The 19,941-nt window shown below is 41.3% G+C and overlaps 1 protein-coding gene across 2 annotated transcripts in view; it reads left to right on the top strand.

Annotated features, from left to right (window-relative positions):
• The window catches only part of TOX3 (TOX high mobility group box family member 3), a 96,152-nt gene extending 80,366 nt beyond the window's left edge, over positions 1-15,786 (top strand). For both annotated transcript variants that reach the window (XM_082770167.1, XM_082770166.1), the window contains exon 8: positions 15,498-15,786. In XM_082770167.1, the coding sequence (XP_082626293.1) occupies positions 15,498-15,539 (42 nt within the window). In that variant the 3' untranslated portion in view covers positions 15,540-15,786. The remainder of the gene's footprint in view (positions 1-15,497) is intronic.
• The last annotated feature ends 4,155 nt before the right edge of the window (positions 15,787-19,941 follow it).

Raw genomic sequence — 19,941 nt, 5'->3', positions numbered from 1 at the left:
TGTTACATAACAAAAGGAACCATTTTATAGTCTTTTTGAAACCTTTAGACAACTGTCTTCAGAAATAATTGCTAAACTGCATGTGACAGTAATTGTGTATTAGTTCTGTAATTGTCATTTTGAAGACCTATGAAGTATCGTTGGAAAAATGTCACTAATGATAAGAGTTAATTACAACTGAAGTCTGTTTTCAACTATTTGCAGCGAGAAGCAGGTGTTATTACACTCATTTAATGATTTAATAAATCCTGAGTTTTATCACGTTTGATTAAGAGCTGCTGAACTACTGATGGTCAATTCCAGGAAAAATAGTTTTAATTACTCCAGCTAAAAAAAAATTAATCATCGAGCAGGACTACATTTTATATATCGAAATCTGAATCATGAAAAACTGCAGCATCCCCCTCCTTGCTACAAAATTATATTTTATATTACCCACAATAGCATATTGCAGAACATCTTGTGTTTCAAACTGCAAGTTGGTGTTCATATTCTCTACGTCTAAGTGAATAACTTTGCTATCAGAGGTCATAAATAAAACTGTTAATTTAAATCACTTAATATGCAATTTATACAGGGAAAATGCAGTATCCATATGATTTCAGTGTCATACACATTTTAGAGAATGTTTTCCTTCATATCATTTACAAGTACTTAACTGCTCCCTTCTTTTCCCAAGGTTTCAGATGCTTTATCACCCCGGTTAACCACATTCTACTTTCACATTAACCCAGGTTGACACATGATGAAAGAACATAAGGAGGTTTAATTTTTAGCTGACACAGGGTCATTAGTTTCTAACTTGGAGAACAAAGGCTTTAAATACCACTATGCAACATAATCTCAATTTTATATTATCACCTGACCATTGTGGTTTGCAGGACAGATGGATTAAATATCTCAAGTTTAACCAGAAGTCTTGCACTGACTCTTTTCAATGGGGATTGGACGTTTGAATGGCTCCTTTTCCATTTCTCACTTCATGGAGTATTTTGCAGCACTGGACTTCATTCTAACCTTTCCCTCCCCCCTTTGTTTGGCTTTTGTTTTGCAACAGCTGTTATTATCGTTTTTGGTCAGCTGTGATTGCTGGAGGCAAAATAGGACCAGATGGTGTTTTGCTATGCATGAATGGAGAGTTAGAGGAGTTTAGATTGAATAGGCCAAGTTTGAATGGTGTCTATGCACCACCTGCCCTCTTCAGCAGCAGCATACACATCATAGGAGCATGATCTGTCTCAGACCTACTAGAATTGGATGGGAATGGAGAGAGCCTTGTTGGATTTTCTCCATATTTATTGATCTTCCATGCACTAACAGCATAATGCAGTACACAGTCAATTTGAGTTAATTGGATATGACACAGCATGTACATGTAATCTATCACTGTAGTCTCTGGGTACACTTTAGTTTTTGCTGCCACGAGAACATGCAGTATTAGCCTGCATTAATAGGCTAAGTGGATGGAAGTAAAACAGGATCATTGTGCTGTTTGATTTAAAAAAAGTACCAGAATCCTAAAACAATGTCCTTAAAACTGCTGGAGATGCAGTGAGATACAAACGTTTCTGATTTGATAGGGCGGACTGGGTATTCTGGCACAGAAAAAAAAAGGATACCTCATTCCCATACTTTTCTAAGAGGTTTGCCAGGGAAATTTAAATGAACAGTTCACTAAAAGGATAGCATCATTAAAGATGAGCCTGTGCAGCTCAGGAAGGACTGTGTGTTTATGTGGAGGAATCTATTTCAGGGCAGAATAGACATTATATTAAGCCAATTCTGATTACCATCCCCTAAAACACAGAAAATAAAATGAGGCATCCAAATCAGCTTTAGAGTAGCAAAGGGCTTTTTTGGTGTCCTAGAACTGGCCATTGAAGTAGAATTTAAATGCTACAAAAATGTAAGATCTGTTGTACCTGCCATTAAGGTTGATTGAAAGACATCCGGTGCGCAAGAGCTGTGTTTGGATGTTTTGGGATAAAGGACATGGGCACTTGTACACATAAATTGCTTGAATTGTTGCAGCAATTGGAGGTTTAAAAGCTGACCTACGTATGTGACTGGGGGGAGATTGCGCTCTGCCGAAGTTGGCAGTAGCTGCTTGCTTGGTGTCTTTGTCTGTGGTGTCAGGTAGCCAAGTGAGCTACTTTATTATGAAAATTGCATTCAACTGAAAAAATGCTAAATATTTTCAAGTGCCTGTGGGAAAAGCTAGGTTTGTATTAAAGGATTTGGTTCTTAAAGTCACCAAGAAACTAATGCTTCTCAGGTGCATCTGAGGGAGAGAATTTTCGATTATAATACTAAAATCTTTCAGAAGAGAATGTATGACTTTGAATGAGCTGTTCTGACACTTCAATAGGCTACGCTGGAGATTTATAATGTACTCTGTTTACCACTGTTAAAAAGTAGAAGTGGTATTTTAAATCATGGTTTTATCCAAGTTCCTGCAGTGTTAACTTCTTCAGCTTCTACACAAACTGAAGTAGTGCGGAGTTTTGTTACAAGGTTTGAAACGAAATGCAGTTTAATCTTTTAGGGAAAAAAAGTTGAACTGATAATAGTATTTGATGTAGAGTAGTTATATGGGTGCTTAATACAGGTCTCATATATTCTCCTTCCCTTCTGGAATATCTATATTGATACAGATACCTTTGGTCTGTTATTTTCTCCAAACTGGATATGTTACATTACTTTAACTCTGCTGCTCTAATTGAAAAAGAAAGGCTTTGATCCAGCAAATCACTTAAAATGAGTGGATAATTCATGTATATAAGTAGTAATTTCATTAAAGTGACTACTCGTATGCTTACAGTTGTACAGTTGCTCAAGTGCTTTCATAGATCAGGGGTCTAATTGCAAAAATGTTGTATTTGTTTTCCAAGCAATTCCAAACAGCAGTAATGACAACCTAAAACTAACATAACCAAACTTACATTTTCTGCATTGCCGTTTATTAAATTCTACTCTGAACAAACCACAGGTCTGATTTTCAAGTACAGGTATCTAACCTTTGTGCTGGTTCACTGACTGCACATCATCATAGATGTGTAAAGAATTAACCACCTGATTGGTAATTTGCATACTCAGTCGTTTAGATGTGTTTCTACTGTGCACAGGTCTGAAAATGTGCACCTGGATCAGCAGTCACAGTTCTTGACTAAGCAGATGCCTTGACCAAATATTTGTATTTACAAAACAGAGAAGTAAATGCAGGCAAACAAAGCAGCATTATACCTATTGGCAATATTTGTGAAACCTAAAGGGTATAGTTACTTGAGACTGGTTTATTTTTAATGCTAGATCCCAGAGTGTACTGATAACAAACGTACACATTGCATTAACACAAAGCAAATAAATAATAAATCCCATGTGTTGTACTTCTCTTACTGGTGGTTATAGGTACTTAATTTTGAAATTGCTGTTCTATGCATCATGATGACCACACAACATGGATATTTAAAATTGATAAGTAACATTGCTTAATTTCTTTCTTACTCCCGATTTCTGGGAATACTAAATATTCAGCATCTGAAAATCAGAGGTTCCTTTTGAAAATTCTGCCTCATCAGCTGTTGACCGGGTGATTCTCACTGCTGCACCATATGTATGCGTGCATATGTAAGTTGGATATGCAAGCAATCCATCGATGTGTTCCAGGCCTAAATGTGTGTTCCATTACTAACAAGCATTGTGCTATTGACTTCAGTGATATGGGACCAAACATCTGTGGAGCTGCACTGTGGCATCAACCAAATTGTATCCCCCCAGCCTCGTCTCTCTTATTGTCCCTTGCCACATTCCTCTCTGCTCTGCTAATCACAGGAGCAGCCAGTGGTGGAATCTCCTCCTGAAGAGCTTCTCCTCTTCCTTACCCCTTCTTGTCCCTCCTGTTCCTCATAGTCACGAGAAAATGAATAATAGGCAGCCCAAATGTGATAGGTGTTTAAATGGAGAGATGTCCAGATATGTACATAACACATGTAAAAATTAGGCATACATTTAGGGATCTTGGGGGTAATTTTCTAGGTGCTTTGTAGCAAGGGCTACTGTAGGATTTGGTTACTACTTAGCACACTGAGGCATTGGCAGAATATAGATGATGACAAATATAATTTTATAAACATAGTTTTCTCCTTTACAGTGTTGTGGCAGATAAATCTAAGTGTTTGGGCCTTTTACAGCAGATAGTGTATTAAGGAAGCTCTTGAGCTTCAGGTGAAATCCATGTAATTCTGAGCGTCAATTTACAGATACTTGTGCTTCTATAAGGAATCAGCAGGTTTTGTTTTGTTTTGTTTTGTTTTGTTTTGTTTTGTGTGTGTATGTGTGTGTGCGCTTTTTTGTTTTGTTTTGTTTTATCCGAATGCAAATAAAATCCTTATCCTTCACTGCAGAAAACAGACAGAGCTTGCTAGCAGCTTTGGACAAATTAAACGTCTTTGAACAAAAATAGTAGTGAAAATCTAGTCAAAATCATGTTCAGTTCTGTTTAAGTCTGCTGAAGCTATACTTGGCTTTAAATCCAGGCTGAATTTGTTCAGATAAATTAATTCCATTTTCAAAGCTGCTGATCAGCAAAAATTAATTGATCCATGATTGTGCATCTCTGGCAGTCCAGCTGCACTCACAGATACCCTCTGGGAACCTGTGCCAGGAGCAGCGTCCACTGGATGGCTGTGAGATGCTGCAGGTGGTGAGTCCAGCCCCATCAGCACAGGCTCCATTCTCAACTCGCCTCTGTTTAGTGTTAAAAACCAAAGCAAGATTTTTCCCCTGACAATTCCAAAGAGAGAAAGAGCAGCCAGTCTTGGACTACTCTATCTCCTTGGCCCTGTCACAGTTGGTGGCATGGCTGCAGTCACTTCAGTGGGACAGGATTTCACTTCTATGCTATTAGGCCAAATTCTCTGCATAAGTGACTCCACTGAGCAATTTTTAATATCCTATTAAAAATTAGAACCAGCTTTGTAGCAACCTTGGGGATAAATAAGAGGTCATGAAGTCAGGAGAAATAATCCCGGTGATTTGAGGGGACTTTGGGTCAGGGCTTAGCTGAAGATGGGCACAGAAATGCAGCTATCACAAGCAGGCTTATTATTTTCTCCAATGATGTTGGAATGAGTCTTGTACAAAGAGAGATAATTCTAAGGAGAGGGAGGGACAGCAATTTTCCTCCTGAATTGAGAAAATGAAAACTGTTGGGTATGTGTTGCTATCACAGCAAAGTGTTTCTATCCACGCTCAGTGCTTCAGCATGTAAACAACTTCCACTGAAATCTGCAAAGTGACTGTGCAGAGCATCTGGGAGACCAGTCATGATTTAAATGCATTAAGAAAAATGATAATGTTATTTGACTTTGGTTAATCAATAACAGAGGAGAAATGTAACACTTTAGTTTGATTAACCTTCTGCCATACAACACAAAGTCAATGAAATCAGAAATACTTTTTCTTTTTTTTTAAAGTTTGCATCACTTACAGTGGGGGTTTCACTTCTGGGAGGGTCTTTTTTATTTCCTGACATTATCTGTGTGTTTTATCTGAGGTTTGTTTGTTGCTTTAGAACAACATATTCATCCTGTGTAGACAAAATATGCACTTTGTTCAATGCCTTAGTCGAGGTCAAATTCTCTTGAGGAGAACAAGTGTAGCTGTCAAAAGAGGTTTTAGTGCTTGACCCTAAGAAGCATTGAAAGCCCGGATCTCTTTTTTTATTGCTTTTCATTTTCATTGTTTGCACTTTATACTTAAGATGGGGCCTCTGCAGAGGGAAAAGACCCTGCTTTGGTATTCACTGCGAGCAGCCTTCTGCTGAAACACCTCAAAAGCACTGCAAGAATTTGGAAACTATCACCCTGTACCTACCTCAGGTGCACTATTGTAACTGTGCACTGAGGGTGCGGGCAGAGCATGGTGGGGCAGGCACAGAATGGAGCCAAGGGAAGACCCCGTGGAAGCAGGGTCACAGACACGAGGTATCTGCACGGAGCATTGTGCAGCGAGCAGAAGTCCTTCAGGTGAGTAAGCATGAATGCAAAGAAGCAGGACCTTGAATAGAAAAGGGTAAGTTGTTGAATGAAGGTAGTCTAGAGGAAGATGCAACCAATAACTTTAACTGGGTGCTCACTGGAAAGTTGGTGATACAGTTTTACATAGCTGTGCCTTACATTTCCTACAGATGGTGCTTATACAGTGAATGCAAACTCAGTGTTAGAACGAGCCATAAAAAAGCCTGAGGTTTTTGTTTAATTATTCACAATTTCTATTGTGTAATTGGAAAGTGCAAGTACTATATTACATTTTATTTTATAGAATTACAGTGCAATTATCCTTGGTAACAGTTGTTAACAATATGAGGTGCCTCTTTTGTAAAAAATGCAAGATGCATGTAGTGTTCTAACTGAACGTGAGTTTTATCTAACATATATCTGTAGTAAAGGTGGATTTCAAGTCCTTTCCATCCCACTTGGCAAGACTGCTGGCCTTATCTGCTTTATCTCCAGCAGTAGCTCCTAGCTCTCCAGGGCCATTCCAGGGGAGCCAGGAGCACAAGAGGACAGCACAAACAGATGGGCTGCGATAACACAGACCCAGGCAGCAGAGGAAGGTCACCTCTTGGAAGTTACACAGCCCTTGGTCCAGCCTTCCCATGACAGGGGTTGCTCTTGGCACTGCCTGCATGGGGCTCGAGGGCATCATGGGGAGGGGACGACACCAGCCCTTACCCCTGCTAGTGAGGGCACAGCACAGGAGTGAGCCCAGGAGAAAGAACCAAGTGTGTATTGCCTCCTCTACACGTCTTGGGATAGACTATGTACAGTATATTTTCTGGGATAGATTGCACCCTTAAGAGACCCTAACAAGGAACAGTTGCTGCCCTACCCAGAGCAGAGACTGCAAATAAGCATTTGTAGGGGCTTGCCTGGCTTTAATTACACAAATCACCAGCTAGGGTTCAGTAGCCAAGGAAATATAAGGGTAGCACACTGTGGCAGCATCGTCTGGTTTAGCAAACCAGAAGCATTTCACATGGCAGCATCTCAGCTGAGCACTCAGGCAAATAAAAGTTGAATAAGCCAAGAAACCATATAGAGAAGTAGCTTTCAGGTTCCTTGAAAATACCAGAAACCCAAACTTTCCTTTTGCTCTCAAAATTATGAGCTTTTATGTGCAGCAAGAATTCCTCCAGAATTGTGTTTGGTGCTCATAAAACTCAGAATAAACATGACAGACTCAAGGAGTCCCTGCAGGGTACAACGCACATGTAGGCACTATCCAAGCTACGTTCTTGGGGGCAAATGTTACTTTGTGGTTATTCCTGTTGGTTCAGCGCTCTCATTCTTTATGCAGACTTGAGGCCATATCATCAGTCTCTGATGCCTGTTTTCAGCAAGCAGACGGTCCCAACCAGGCAATGTGGATGGCAAAGTGATTTTCAAGATCATCCCAGGAAGTCCCTGAGACACAAACAACCCTCACGTGTGAAACAGGGAGGGTAGGCTGCATGCTGGCCCTGCGCTGAGTCAGTCCTGGTGGCATGTTGGCTGCTGGCTGAGTCAGGTGTGTAAAAGTAGGAAGGAGCTGGGAGCTGCACCTGCTTTGCAGGTCTCCACTGAGCACTTCAGCTTGGGAGCTCATTTAAAGGTTCCTGTCCATCTGCTTGGAAGTGTCATGTGAGCAGGGTAACATAGGGAAAAGAAGAAAAAAGAAAAAAAAAAAGAAGAGCTGTCCTGAGTTGGAACGCTGTGTGTTGAGCTGCTGCTTGCAGTGTTTGCAGCCTCTGGGGACCGTCATTTGAGGAGGGGAGCTGGCTGTGGCTGTGAGCCCAACCCAAGGCAGCAAAGCACCACAAAGCATGTAAGCTGCATGGCAGCATCCTTGGGCAAGCAGAAAACCAGGTGGTGGCTGGCTGTTTTTTGCCTTCAGACACGTCCACTGGAGGATCCAGATCTATGAATTTATTGGAAAGGACTAGTTCAATGCACATGCAAAAAAATATTTTTTGTCTTCTGCAGGATTAAAAGCCTTGGGAGGAGAAGGAAGGGACAGGAGAGGTGTGCTGTTTAGCCTGGAATCCTGCATTCTTGAAAACGTGGGCTGGTTGATGTTTTTTCTATTTCTGTTGCGGATCGTTAGCTGTTTGAATTGCAGTGTCTTTGGGTCATGGGCAGTCTTTTCTGGAGACGGTGCGTCCTGTGGTGTGGCACAGATCTGTCCTGGGGCCTTTGGATGTTACTGAAAAAATAAAGGGAAACAAACGTGGAAAAAGGCAGCTACTGAGTGTAATTGATTGGAAATGTCTAGAAAAAGGCAACAGATCACAGCCAACTTCCCTGGTGGTGTATTTGGATCAGTGAGAAGAAGGGTGTAGCTAACAGGCACGTTCTGCTGGCTGATTTTGTGACGGAAGTGGGGATTGGGGTTGAGGATGGGACGCTAACCTCTGCAGGCTGGCGTAATTACATCTGAGCCCTTTTTGTACAGTGCAAAAGCATATGTTCAGGCCTATTGATATTGATTTGACATGAGTTTATGAGTACAAGTCTGCTTGAATTTCATAGACTTTATTGAAGAAAAACTGCAGACATTAATAAAAGCCCACACCTCATCTAAGTTATCTAAATATTTCACGGGCACCAGTGGCCTCAGGTGCTTTTTCAACCTGGGGAGAAGTGAATGCTGTCTGTAGCTCACTAAGAGACCATTTCTGGTGTCCTGCATCCTGACCCTACCTTCTGCTTCTTGGATTCAATGATTCTTAAGTACGTGCTTAAAGTTAAGCTGCTTATAAAGTATGTTCCTGAACAGGAAAGATAATTAAGATTTGGGAACAGTAGAGAAGCCTGTAACTGCTCATAATCCATCACATCTTCCTTCAGGCCTTGGGAACAGAAATAATGAGAATTCCCAAAGGATTTATGTTTTATTTAGGTTTTTGATACTGCTAAAGATTTTGCTCCATGAAAGTGAAGTGTGAAGGCAAGTTTGTTGATTTTTATTTATTTATTTATTTATTATTTTTTTTGTTAAAACTGAAGCAGCAGATTAAACAGGTGACTTCATGAACAGCTGAACCAGGTTGCTGTTATTCTTGGTGATTAATTAGAGTTTGGGGTGTTTATGTGCTGATAACTCCACCTGTTTCTTTAAAAATGCCCTCCTGGGTTTCATGTGGGGAAAAGCAGAGGGTGAATGGTGAATCCCCTGCAGCTTGGGCAGGTATAGCTGGGAGTGAGATTTGCTGGTCAGGTATGGAGAGGAACTCAGTCCTTGAAGCAGTTCTGCTAACGTGAAACATTGATAGATGATTCCTCTGGGAGTTAAACAGCAAGTGAATTACTTATATTGTATTCATTAACTCGTTATGGTGTCACATAGAGCATTTCTGTCTTATAGTTTAGCGCCAGTGGCATTTTAGCCCTCACCTCCTGATATTCAGTGTAAAGCCCTCGGTGGCTCTGGTGCTACCGGACCAAATCCTGACAGAGGGGCTCTGCTATCTTTATGAAATAGAAGAATTACCCTAACTTGGAGCTGTGCCTCAGTAAGGCTCAGGCTCCTCTGGCTGGGAGCCTGATGCTGTCTGGGGATGTGTTAGGAGGGCTTGGGTGCTCCTGCCCTGCTCTGCACCCACTGCGTGCAGCACTGCAGCCCTGCACCTTTGCAGCTCTGCTTAGCCTTGCAGCCCTGCCTGGATGGTAGTTAGCAATGTTGGACATGGAGAAAATGTGAGGATGTGGTTGGTGCTGAAAGAGCTGATGTCTCAACATTGTTTCCTCCAGAAGCATGGTTTGATTCACATCTTGGTATGCGTGGTGCCTCATGTTCTGAGGCAGTTAAGCAGCTATTCGTTACAAAAAGGACACTGTCCCGGTATTTGGTCACAAAGCCAAATCAATCTTGCTATGTTTTTGTCCAGTGAACCCCTCTCTTCCTCCTGGTGGCATTGCCCCAGCACACCTAGTGCTGTAGAGCCCTTCCTGTGCCTCTTCACGTTGCTGTGGCATTCAGCTTTCCCTACTCCTGTTCTTACTTTTAGTCCACATTCAGCTCTCTAAAGCAATACAGGTTTGCTTAAAAACAAAACAAAACAAAAAACTAAAACCACCAGCAGCATGAAACAAAAACAACTGTGTTCATTGAAGTGTTTTGTACATCATAGATGCTGCTTACCATTTTTATTCAACTTGCATTTATAGAGAGAGCCTATCTTGGTATCTTGAAGGCACTTTTAATGAGTACACATCATGAATTTTCCAACTGCTTTTAGATTGAGAATGATTTGCCTTCTATTCGTCACAGAATCGTGTTACTTTACATTTAAAAAGGTTCTTGCACACCTCCCTGGCACCTGGGTTGTAAGTGATTATTGTAAGTGATTATTGGCCATTGTAGTTTGAAGATGGAAGTTGGCAGAATTTGCCTCAAGCCTGTTGAACTAAAAAAAAAAGTTAACTTCTGCTCCAAAAAAAAAAAAAAAAAAAAAAAAAAAAAAAAAAAAAAAAGGCAAGAAAGAGAAGAAAACTTCCAAATAGCTACTTGTACTCTCAACTGAAGACCTGTAATGACATATTTATGAGCAAGGTCAAATCCTGCACTACTTGTCTGTAAAGCACCTCTGACTGCCATCCCATTGTGCTTTGCAGAATATGTTCTTAAACTGCTGGACTCCTCCTGCACGATGCTGGAAGTGTATGTGGGTTCAAAGGGTGTACTGGTCAGACTTCTCAAGGAAAATGATTGTTTCCTCATTCAATACAAAGATGAAATTTCTGGCTTGGGAAGCCTCTAGAAGAGATTTGTTACATTCTGGAAGGCAATCTGGTAAAATGTCATGTTGTGATTGTCTTCTGCTTCCCACGCTGTCGCAGCCTGTTTTGGACACTGGAGAATGGGCCAGGTAAACCTTTGCCATGACTATTTGTAGATCTGAAGTTTGGAGGACTCAATTTAAAACCACTGCAAAATTTAAATGAACTGAAGCACAACAATTGAAATGACAATGACCAAAATCCTTTCGCGTATCTCGTAGCTCACTCTGGGCTAGGCCTTGGGTAGTTATTGATACTTTTATGATATCTTCCTCTTCATCTTCCTGTTTGTATGATGGCCCAGCCACTGTGGAGTAGCTATCATGTCATCATCTTCCTCCCCCATCTGAGTAGGAGTTCCTCTGCATTCTAAACAACCTGACTTTCTCATCCGTTGTTTCGTCTTGGTTACAGAGACAGCTTGCACTGCTACAGTCTGTTTCCCTGACCCAGCCGCAGGGCCTGTCACTGGGGTTGCAACAGCCACAGGTCCTGTCACGGGGTTGGAACAGACACAGGGCCAGACACAGGTGTTGGCAGAGCCAAAGTGCCCAACAAAGGGGTTAGAACAGCCACAGGGCCTGTCACGGGTTGGAAGGGCTACTGGGCCTCTCACAGGGGTTGCAACAGCCAAAGGCCTTGTCACAGGGGTTGGAATGACCATTGAGTATGTCACAGAGGTTGGAACAGCTGTAGGGCCTGTCACAGGGGTTGGAACAGCTGCAGGGCCCATCATGGCATAGAACAGCTACAGGGCCCAATACAGGGGTTGTAACAGCCTCAGGGCCTGTCACAGAGTTTGGAACAGGCACAGGGCCTGTCACAGGGGTTGGAACAGCCACTGGGACCGTCACAGGGGTCGGAACAGCCGTAGAGCCCAACACAGGGTTTGGAACAGCCACAAGGCCCAATACAGGGGTTGTAATAGCCGCAGGGCCTGTCACAGGGGGTTGGAATAGCCACAGGGCCCAATACAGGAGTTGGAACAGGCACAGGGCCTGTCACAGGGGTTGGAATGACCACTGGGACCGTTACAGTGGTCGGAACAGCCACTGGGACCGTCACAGGGACTGGAGTGACCGCAGGGTCCATGGTAGGGGTTGGAGTGGCCATTGGGCCTATCACAGGACTTGTAGTACGTGCAGGGTCTGTCACTAGGGTTATAGTGCCATCGATTGCAGCTCGATAGGCATAGGCCAGTCCCTGGCACATTGCAGTGTCTCTCTGGTATTGCCAGGTTGATGATACACCTTTTTCAAGCATTCTAACAGGTTTTTTTTTTTTTTTTTTTTTTTTTTTTTTTTTTTTTTTTTTTTTTTTTCGGTTGTTCAGGGGTGAATTTTCAAAGCACTGAAGGTGCCCACAGCTCTGTATGCCTGCCCATATCCTTCCACACTCCCTGCCACTCGTAACTATCCTGCCTCAGGACAGATCTCTGGATGGCATTCCTAAGTAGTTGTTTAACCTTAAACAAAATCAGAAGTGCAGTCAGGAGACATAGCAATAACAACATGCTGCTGAAACCACAACATGAACAAATTCTATAGGCAAAATCTGTGAAAATGGGAGTTGAAGAAGATGTGAAAATGTACTCATCTGAATTACATTAGTCTCTTCTGAACAATAAGTCCAGTTGCCAAGCACTGACCAGCAGCTAGTCACCTCAAATTGGATGATTTTAGTGACCTTCACACATCAGAGTAAGACAATTTTGGTCATAACCCTGTAAAATTTTAGTTGTATTTTAAAATATTTGGAGTCAATTATTCCAAGAACAGGAATAATTGACTTCTGCTATCCACATTAAATAGATTAATTAGGAATATGAATATTAAGAAAACAAGTTTAATGTGCTGCCGACGGATTTGTTGCAAGTTACTGTGAATAAGCTTGCAAGGAGGAAAACAAGCTTACAATTTAAACATTATAATTAAATGGGTTAGAATTTGTACTGTTTCCCATTCTCATTACATTAGCGGGAATAAAGGACTTCTGTCACACATTCTTTAACAATTACTAGGGTAAAAGACTTATTTTTTCAGTTGATGATATTTTGATGATCATACAATCAAAGACAGAAAGCAGCCAAAGCTTTTTTATTTTTATTTTTATTTTTATTTTTATTTTTATTTTTATTTTTATTTTTATTTTTATTTTTATTTTTATTTTTATTTTTATTTAATGTAGGTTAATGGCATGCTTTATTGTCTGGACATGTATATTGTCATATACATGGCATACAGTTGTAAGAACCACGTCCCGTGGATGGGTATGTGATGGATATATGAAACGAAAACTCCCTTAAATGATATACAGAAATTAAAGAAGAAATCTTCTGGATGCTTCCCACCACAACCCCGGGGAAGGCAAATACTTGCAGCATGGTGGGGCTGACATAATTAATGGCTCCTGGGTTTCTGTGGTGTGGTTCTCCACACTTTGAGCACTTCTCAAGCATTCCCACTCTGAATCAATTTGGGCGGATTTGTGGTCAGACCACTAACAGTGGCCTTTGAATGGGTTCCTTGAAATCGGGGGCTTGGCAGACTGCTGGCTGTTCTTCGGTCTTAGGCAATGCAAGCCTGACGCCTGATGCCCAGGATCTAACGTGCAGTCTGCTCTGTGTTCATATTTAAGGACAAATGTGCAGACAGGGAGCAGCGAAATGACTTGTTTTTTAGCTAGCTATCACATATGGCTGTTCAGTTTTTGTGTGAGGTCTTTGCACAGAGATCTAAGACTTGTTTTCCAAAACTCACCAGCTGAGAATATGATGGCAGTTCTTATTAGGAAACAAACACAGCTCTATTTATGCAGAAAAGCTGTCTGTTCGTTAATGATCTTATGTAGGTAATAGCTAGCAGTAGTGATGGTAATTTATTGCTTGGAACACATTTACCCAACATACTTATATTTATTTTCAGAGAGGATGACATATACTGACTTGTTCAATACAGCTATAAAGAAATATCTGTTGTGTTTTACAGAACAACTGTCTTTATTCTCTCTTCTCCTTTGTCCCTTGAGCTTTAGAGTATGACTATTTAATTAAAGATTGAATGAGAGACCAAGTTTAATTTTTTTCTAAACAATAAACTCCAACATATTCAACAATGTCTCATGCCTTCCTGGCATTTTGACGTACGCCTGCAGCAGAGAGTCTATTGAATTTGGTATGTGACTAAAATCTAACAAAGAACACTGTCTACTGAACTCTAAATCTGCTTGGTTAAATCATTCAATGTGCTGTACAAGTTGTACAGCTGAAACTGAAAATAAGCAGAGCCCTTACAACACACAGCCAAGAAGAAGCTTGGCTAAAATTCTCTAGACATGAGTTAAAAGCTTTGGGGTAGTTTTGACAGGACAAAAACAAACTGAAGTTGTTACTTTATATGAATTCATCTTCTTTCTTTTCCTTTTTGCTTTCCACTACTTAAATTAAAACTGGGAGAAATATGTTTTGTTGGATGCTTGCAACCGATTTCCACAGTGGTTGTAATCTTGGTAAGTACATTATTGTAGTAAGAACCTTGTTTGAGTGAGACATGGAATTAGCCCAGTATTGACATCTGTGCAGTTAGACAATAAATCTTTATTGTGCAAGATGTAAATAAATAAAAGGAAAAAAAAAAAAAAGGGGGGGGGGGGGGGAACAAGAAAGAAAGCTCTACTGAAAAATAAAGTCTTTTTTTTTTTTTTCTTTTTTTTTTTTTTTTTTCACCTCCAGTACATCTGTCTGACTGTACTTTGCAGGGAACACATTTCCATACATTGACACAACACAAATAATACATAAAAATGACAATAGGATTGTATGTTATCACATTTAAATAGTAAAAAAAGAAAATAGGAAGAAAAATCCATGAAACTTTGAGAGATCTATAAAGACTGCATTTCATACTAAATAGGGCCTAAAGGAATTGGAAGCAAAGAAACAAATACAAAAGGAGATGAATCTTCTAGTAACATGGTGAAACACTTTGTTATAAATCCAGAGCTAAGTATTCTTCTTTGGTCAAACTCTGTTGGAATCAGTCATTGGAAATAAAAGGTGAGGACATTTATGAGCTGTTTAATATGATAATCTGAAGCCATGTTAAACCTAAATGACCTGTTCCACATAGAGATTGCACCCTGAATTATTTTGGGGCAGTTATAATGAAAATAGCAGGTGTCATACTGTTTTTTTTGGTCAATTACCATAGTTAATGAATGAAGCGATTTTTTTTTATTACAATTTAATTACCCAAGATTGTTCAGCTCACTTTCAGCATCTGTTTTTCTGCAAGGGCCTACTTTTGACCCCCCTCCTTTTTTTTTTTTTTTTTTTTTTTTTTTTGCAAGTAGGTCATCTAGAGCACAAAGAGTTTGCTCAAGCACAGTGCATATGAACTTCTGTCCCTAGGAGGATAGGAGATGAGCCCAGAGGTCAGTGGCTGCATTTTCCATGTTTCAGGCTGAGACTATTGCATCCCCCTTAGAGCTGAAGTCTGAAGTCTTCCCACCTCCTCATTTTTGCCAAAGCTGTTTCTCAGAAGCGTTTCTTTCCGCCAATGACCGTGACTATGATGGGACATGGGATTAATATAAGTATGATCTGTGGTTTCTGGCATTTGTCTTAACCAGAAGTTTCCTCTTAACAACTCTTCTTTTTTTTTTTTTTTTCTTTTCCAGAATAACTCCTCACCACTGTCTGTGCTGCTGCACCCCATCTGAAATGCTGAAGCAAAGCTATGAGCCTGAGGGTTCCCAACCTGTTGTGACCCATCCCAAACCCAAGGAACCCAGAACTTAAAACAGGACACCTGAATACCACAAAAGTGCTTCACTACTTGACATATGCATTGCAAAGTATTCTTTGGGCTCACTGTGCAGTAAATACCTGTGGCACAGAGATGCACTCCTGTGAAGAGAAGGCATCAGCTTGATAAATTAATTATTGAGTAAAACTATGATCAGACTAGATAATCACAGTGATCCCTTCTGGCCTTAAAATCTATTATCTTAATTCTCATTTACCCTGAGGCTGTTTTACCTCTCTCTAGCTATATAAACGGACCTTAAGGTTTGAATATTTATATCCCCTTTGAGGTATCTTTATGTTGCCAGAGTGATGCCTCGGTAACCTTTGTGTGAATGAGAATGAGGAGCTCCACGGCCCTGGATTGCCAGGGTGGAAGCTGGCTCAGGGGCTGGGGTTCTGCTCATTTCTGTGGTTTTCCTTGTATGATCAATACATGTAGACTGTTTGGGAGTCCTTGTTTTAATATTTTATTACCATCCATTCACTTTGCTTATGCCTTTTGTGCTGAGGATTGACTAATTACTGACATAAGCCAATCCACCTGCATTTGGCTAAAATCAGGGTATACACGTTTCTCAGGTGTTATATGATATAGTACCCACCTGAGGAGTGAAAAGAAGTCATAGAGTAAACTGGTAAGGACTATAAGCTTGGAAATGAGTTCTAATGACCCACAGCTGGACATCGGTCAGCATCAGAGGACCATGTGCTGGGAGGTTGTTCCCAGTGCCTAGAAAAGTCTGTCCAGTCCAGTCAACGCTGCAGTACATAGTAAGGCTTATGTAACAGTAATCTGGCCCTTGTGTGATGGAAACCACACTTCGTAGTGACAGTAGTGAAATATATGACTCTGTAGTGCTAGTGACTCTCAGCTGGGGCACCAGGAGCTTGCTATGAAGGTAGAACAGCTTGATCCAGTGACTACCTTTTAATGGCATCGTGGCTGTGTTGCCAAGGTTGGGTTTTCTGCACTAGACCCTGCAGCAGGATGGCCCTGATGAGCAGCACAAGTGTGCATACTCTCATCACAGCTTCGTGGTGTAAACATGGTGTAATAATAAACAAAAATCATGGTGGGTACTTGGTTTAGAAGAACATCTGCTCACTAATCTGTTTTTAAACTGTGTAGTGGCTCTTCCCCATAAGCCTTTCACTTGGATGAAAAGATAGTAAAGGAGGAAAAAAACAAAACAAAACACAAAAGAGAACTTCAGATGCTCCAGATTCCTGCTGGATAAACACTGGCATTCATCGCTTCCTGGAGCACAGCACACTGCTCCCTGCATGGAGCCCTTCACACTGTTAAAGTTGACCCAAATGCCTCCTACAGAGAGGGGCTCTTTTTGTTTCGTTGGGTATTGAATGCAACGTTACAAGCCATGACTTATGGCAGGAGAAAAGCAGACACCCGAGGACAGATTCCTCTGTTGCATAATTCCGCAGCTGAGAAATGTGCCAGGGAATGCAGAATTATGACCGAGACTTTTCCAGCTTTCCTCCTTGTTGTCTTCATGGCCCAGCACAAAATTGTGACAGCTGTAAGTGAGGAAAAATGGAGCTTTATTGCTTTCTGGACTAGTCAGATGGCCCTTCTACAATTGTTGTAAGAAGTGAGAACTGGTGCTCTTAATGGATCTATAGCAAAGCCATTGACTTGGTCAGCCTATCTATAGTGATTGTTCTCCTAGCCTAGAAGTGCTCCCTGGGGCTCTCTGTAAATGCCTCCAGCATCTTCCCACTTGCAAATCAACAGTTGCCATGCCTTCCTGCAGAAGTCCAGACCATCGCTATGCCTTGTCGGTGCAAGTGAAAACAAACGGGACAAGCTAAACTTAAAACTACATGTCTGGTAAAGCACCAACCCAACAGGCAGAATTTATTCAAAGCAAACAGCAGGGAATAACTTCTGTTGATGCTATTAAATTATTATTTTTAAATATGAGAATTGCCAGCCAGACCGTGACAGGGCATGTGCCCATGGTGCTCCCTCCAGTCCCCCTGCCCAGGACTGCTGGGAAAGTGTTTGCAGTGTATTCTGGCCACCTTGTTTTGGAGACTGGTGCTGGGTCCATGCTGTCCCTTCCCAAATCAGGGTGCAGGGCTCGGCAGACCAGGATTATTGGTTGTGGCAGCACCCACTTCTGCTGCACAAGCACCTTAGTGAAGTGGTGGGCTTCTTCAAGCTTATTCCTTTAGATGTCGCCTCCTACTATGCTGCATGGAGCCCTAATGTGGTGTAACTTAATGTGGGATGATGTTACATGATGCACTGTGTGAGAAAAGCCAACTTGGCCTCTCCTGGCATCAACCACTTGCTGCCGGTTCCCACTGTGGCGGCACAGGTCAGCTTTCGGATGGCGAGCAGCAGCATAGGTGTTTGGAAGAACCAGGAAATTTCCATTAAGCAAGTCTAAATCCCATTAGCAAATTTTCATAAAGTGGTAACACAGGGGCAATATTAGCCTTATTAATCCAATATGAGAGTCGCTCTTATGACAGAGGAAAGTGCCAATAAAAGTCTTTTATTTTGTACAGGCTATGTTCACTTGTGTGCCCTTAGTGACGGGATGCAGAATTCTGTTCTCACAGAGTCAGTTCAAAGCTTTGGAGTACAGGGGATGAACATGAAGGTCATGGGCCTTGCTGACAAACCAGGGATCAGGGCTGTGGGGCTCTGTGGGCTCGGCCAGTCTTCAATCTGAATAGAAAAATGGGCTGCCACCTATTTCTGATTTCATCTTCAGATCTTAAAGCTTTTTATACGAAGATATATTATGAAATAAGCCCAAACATTTGTGCATTTTGCGAGCTACTGGCTTTCCTCTTGCTTGATTGCTTTGCTTGTGGTATAAAACTTGTTCTGTAGGCTGCACCACACGATCCCAGCTGAAATGGGAAGCCTCGCCTGGACAGACAGTGGGTTGCTGGAGCAGAGGGACTGTGTGTGGGGCAGCTCCCTGCCTGCCTATGTCTCACCACTGGCCCCATCCCAGTGGGTCACAGCAAGGGATCCAGCCCTGCCAGCAGGGAGCTGAACCCTCTACCACTGTGTGCTTCCCCCCGTTCTGATATCCTGCCATAAATTCAAGCTCATGTACAAGCAGACACCTTGAGGAAGGCATACAATGAACAGTATTCGAGACTCCAACCCACATTCTGCCCATGCACAGAGCATCAGCTGGTGCCAAGGCAGGGTTTGCTTTTTATTTTCTTTTATTTTCTTTTTAAAACCCAACTGCTGCAGTCATTAATTCCAGCAGTAGGTATTGCTGTGGAGGAGGACTTGTTAAATCCCAACAAATTTAATTAGGTGCTGGTTTCTCTTCACTGTTTCATCAATTAGTGCAAGCACATACTGGTTTGTAAAACAATCAATAGGGTGGGGTTTTAATCACTTAAGAACATTATTTATCCCATGGTCAGCCAGGTGGCTTGTGTTTATAAAAGGGACTTGAAAGCTGTAGGACTGCTTCTATAGAGCAGTGTGGCTGGTTCACCATGTGTCATGTAAGTAATGCTGCTCACGTGAGGACGTGCTATGCAGTTTTGTCAAGAGATGTAGATAAATGCTTCCTAGAAGTAATCAGTTTCCTTAGTTTTGTTCTGCATAAAGAGTTTCCAACTTTAAAGACTCTTTTCATGAACGGGAAAATATGAAATCAATTCCATTTATCTGAATGAATCTTTCAGCAAGCTCTGGATTTAGTGTGGGGGCACCGCAGGCAAAATGTAAAAAATGCAGTAGCATAAAAATGATTAAAACATGATGAGCAAGGTTATAGAGATAAAAAATGAGATGGAAGGAGTTGGAGAAGTGAAAACAAGAAATCTGTTTGATACTAAAGGGTTTGTCTATTTTTCATGTTTACTTCTTCTGTGTTCATAATTTCTTCTCCATCATCAATCATTGTCAATTTGAAAAAGTACTATACTTAGGGTCATTTATCCAGGGCTATTGGAGGCTAAAATTATGCAGTTTCAGTCAAATATACATGAATAAAGACTGTCATTTCTGATTAATGACATGTGACTTCAGTGTCTTACAGAATCATCTTGCCATCCAAGCTTTACAAAAAGGTTATTATGTAAGGCCTTTCCCATAATATTTCTACTTTTCCTCTAAGAACACTGAAAAAGCCATTTTGTTCATGTTAAAATCAGTGTTGATATCCCTTATTATTCTGGCAGTAATTGTTCCTCAGGCTTTGAGATTTATGCCAGTGTAAGTGTATTTTTGTGGGGCTTTAAATTGCATTACCGAGGATGGTCACCAAGCCTGTGCTGTTTCATAGTTTACTTTTATTTTAGTTATGA

Source organism: Aythya marila (assembly GCF_965140915.1).
Source record: "Aythya marila genome assembly, chromosome: 12".
Classification (NCBI taxonomy): domain Eukaryota; kingdom Metazoa; phylum Chordata; class Aves; order Anseriformes; family Anatidae; genus Aythya; species Aythya marila.
Note: the sequence above shows the minus strand (reverse complement) of the source record. Positions and strands in the feature narration are given on the sequence as shown.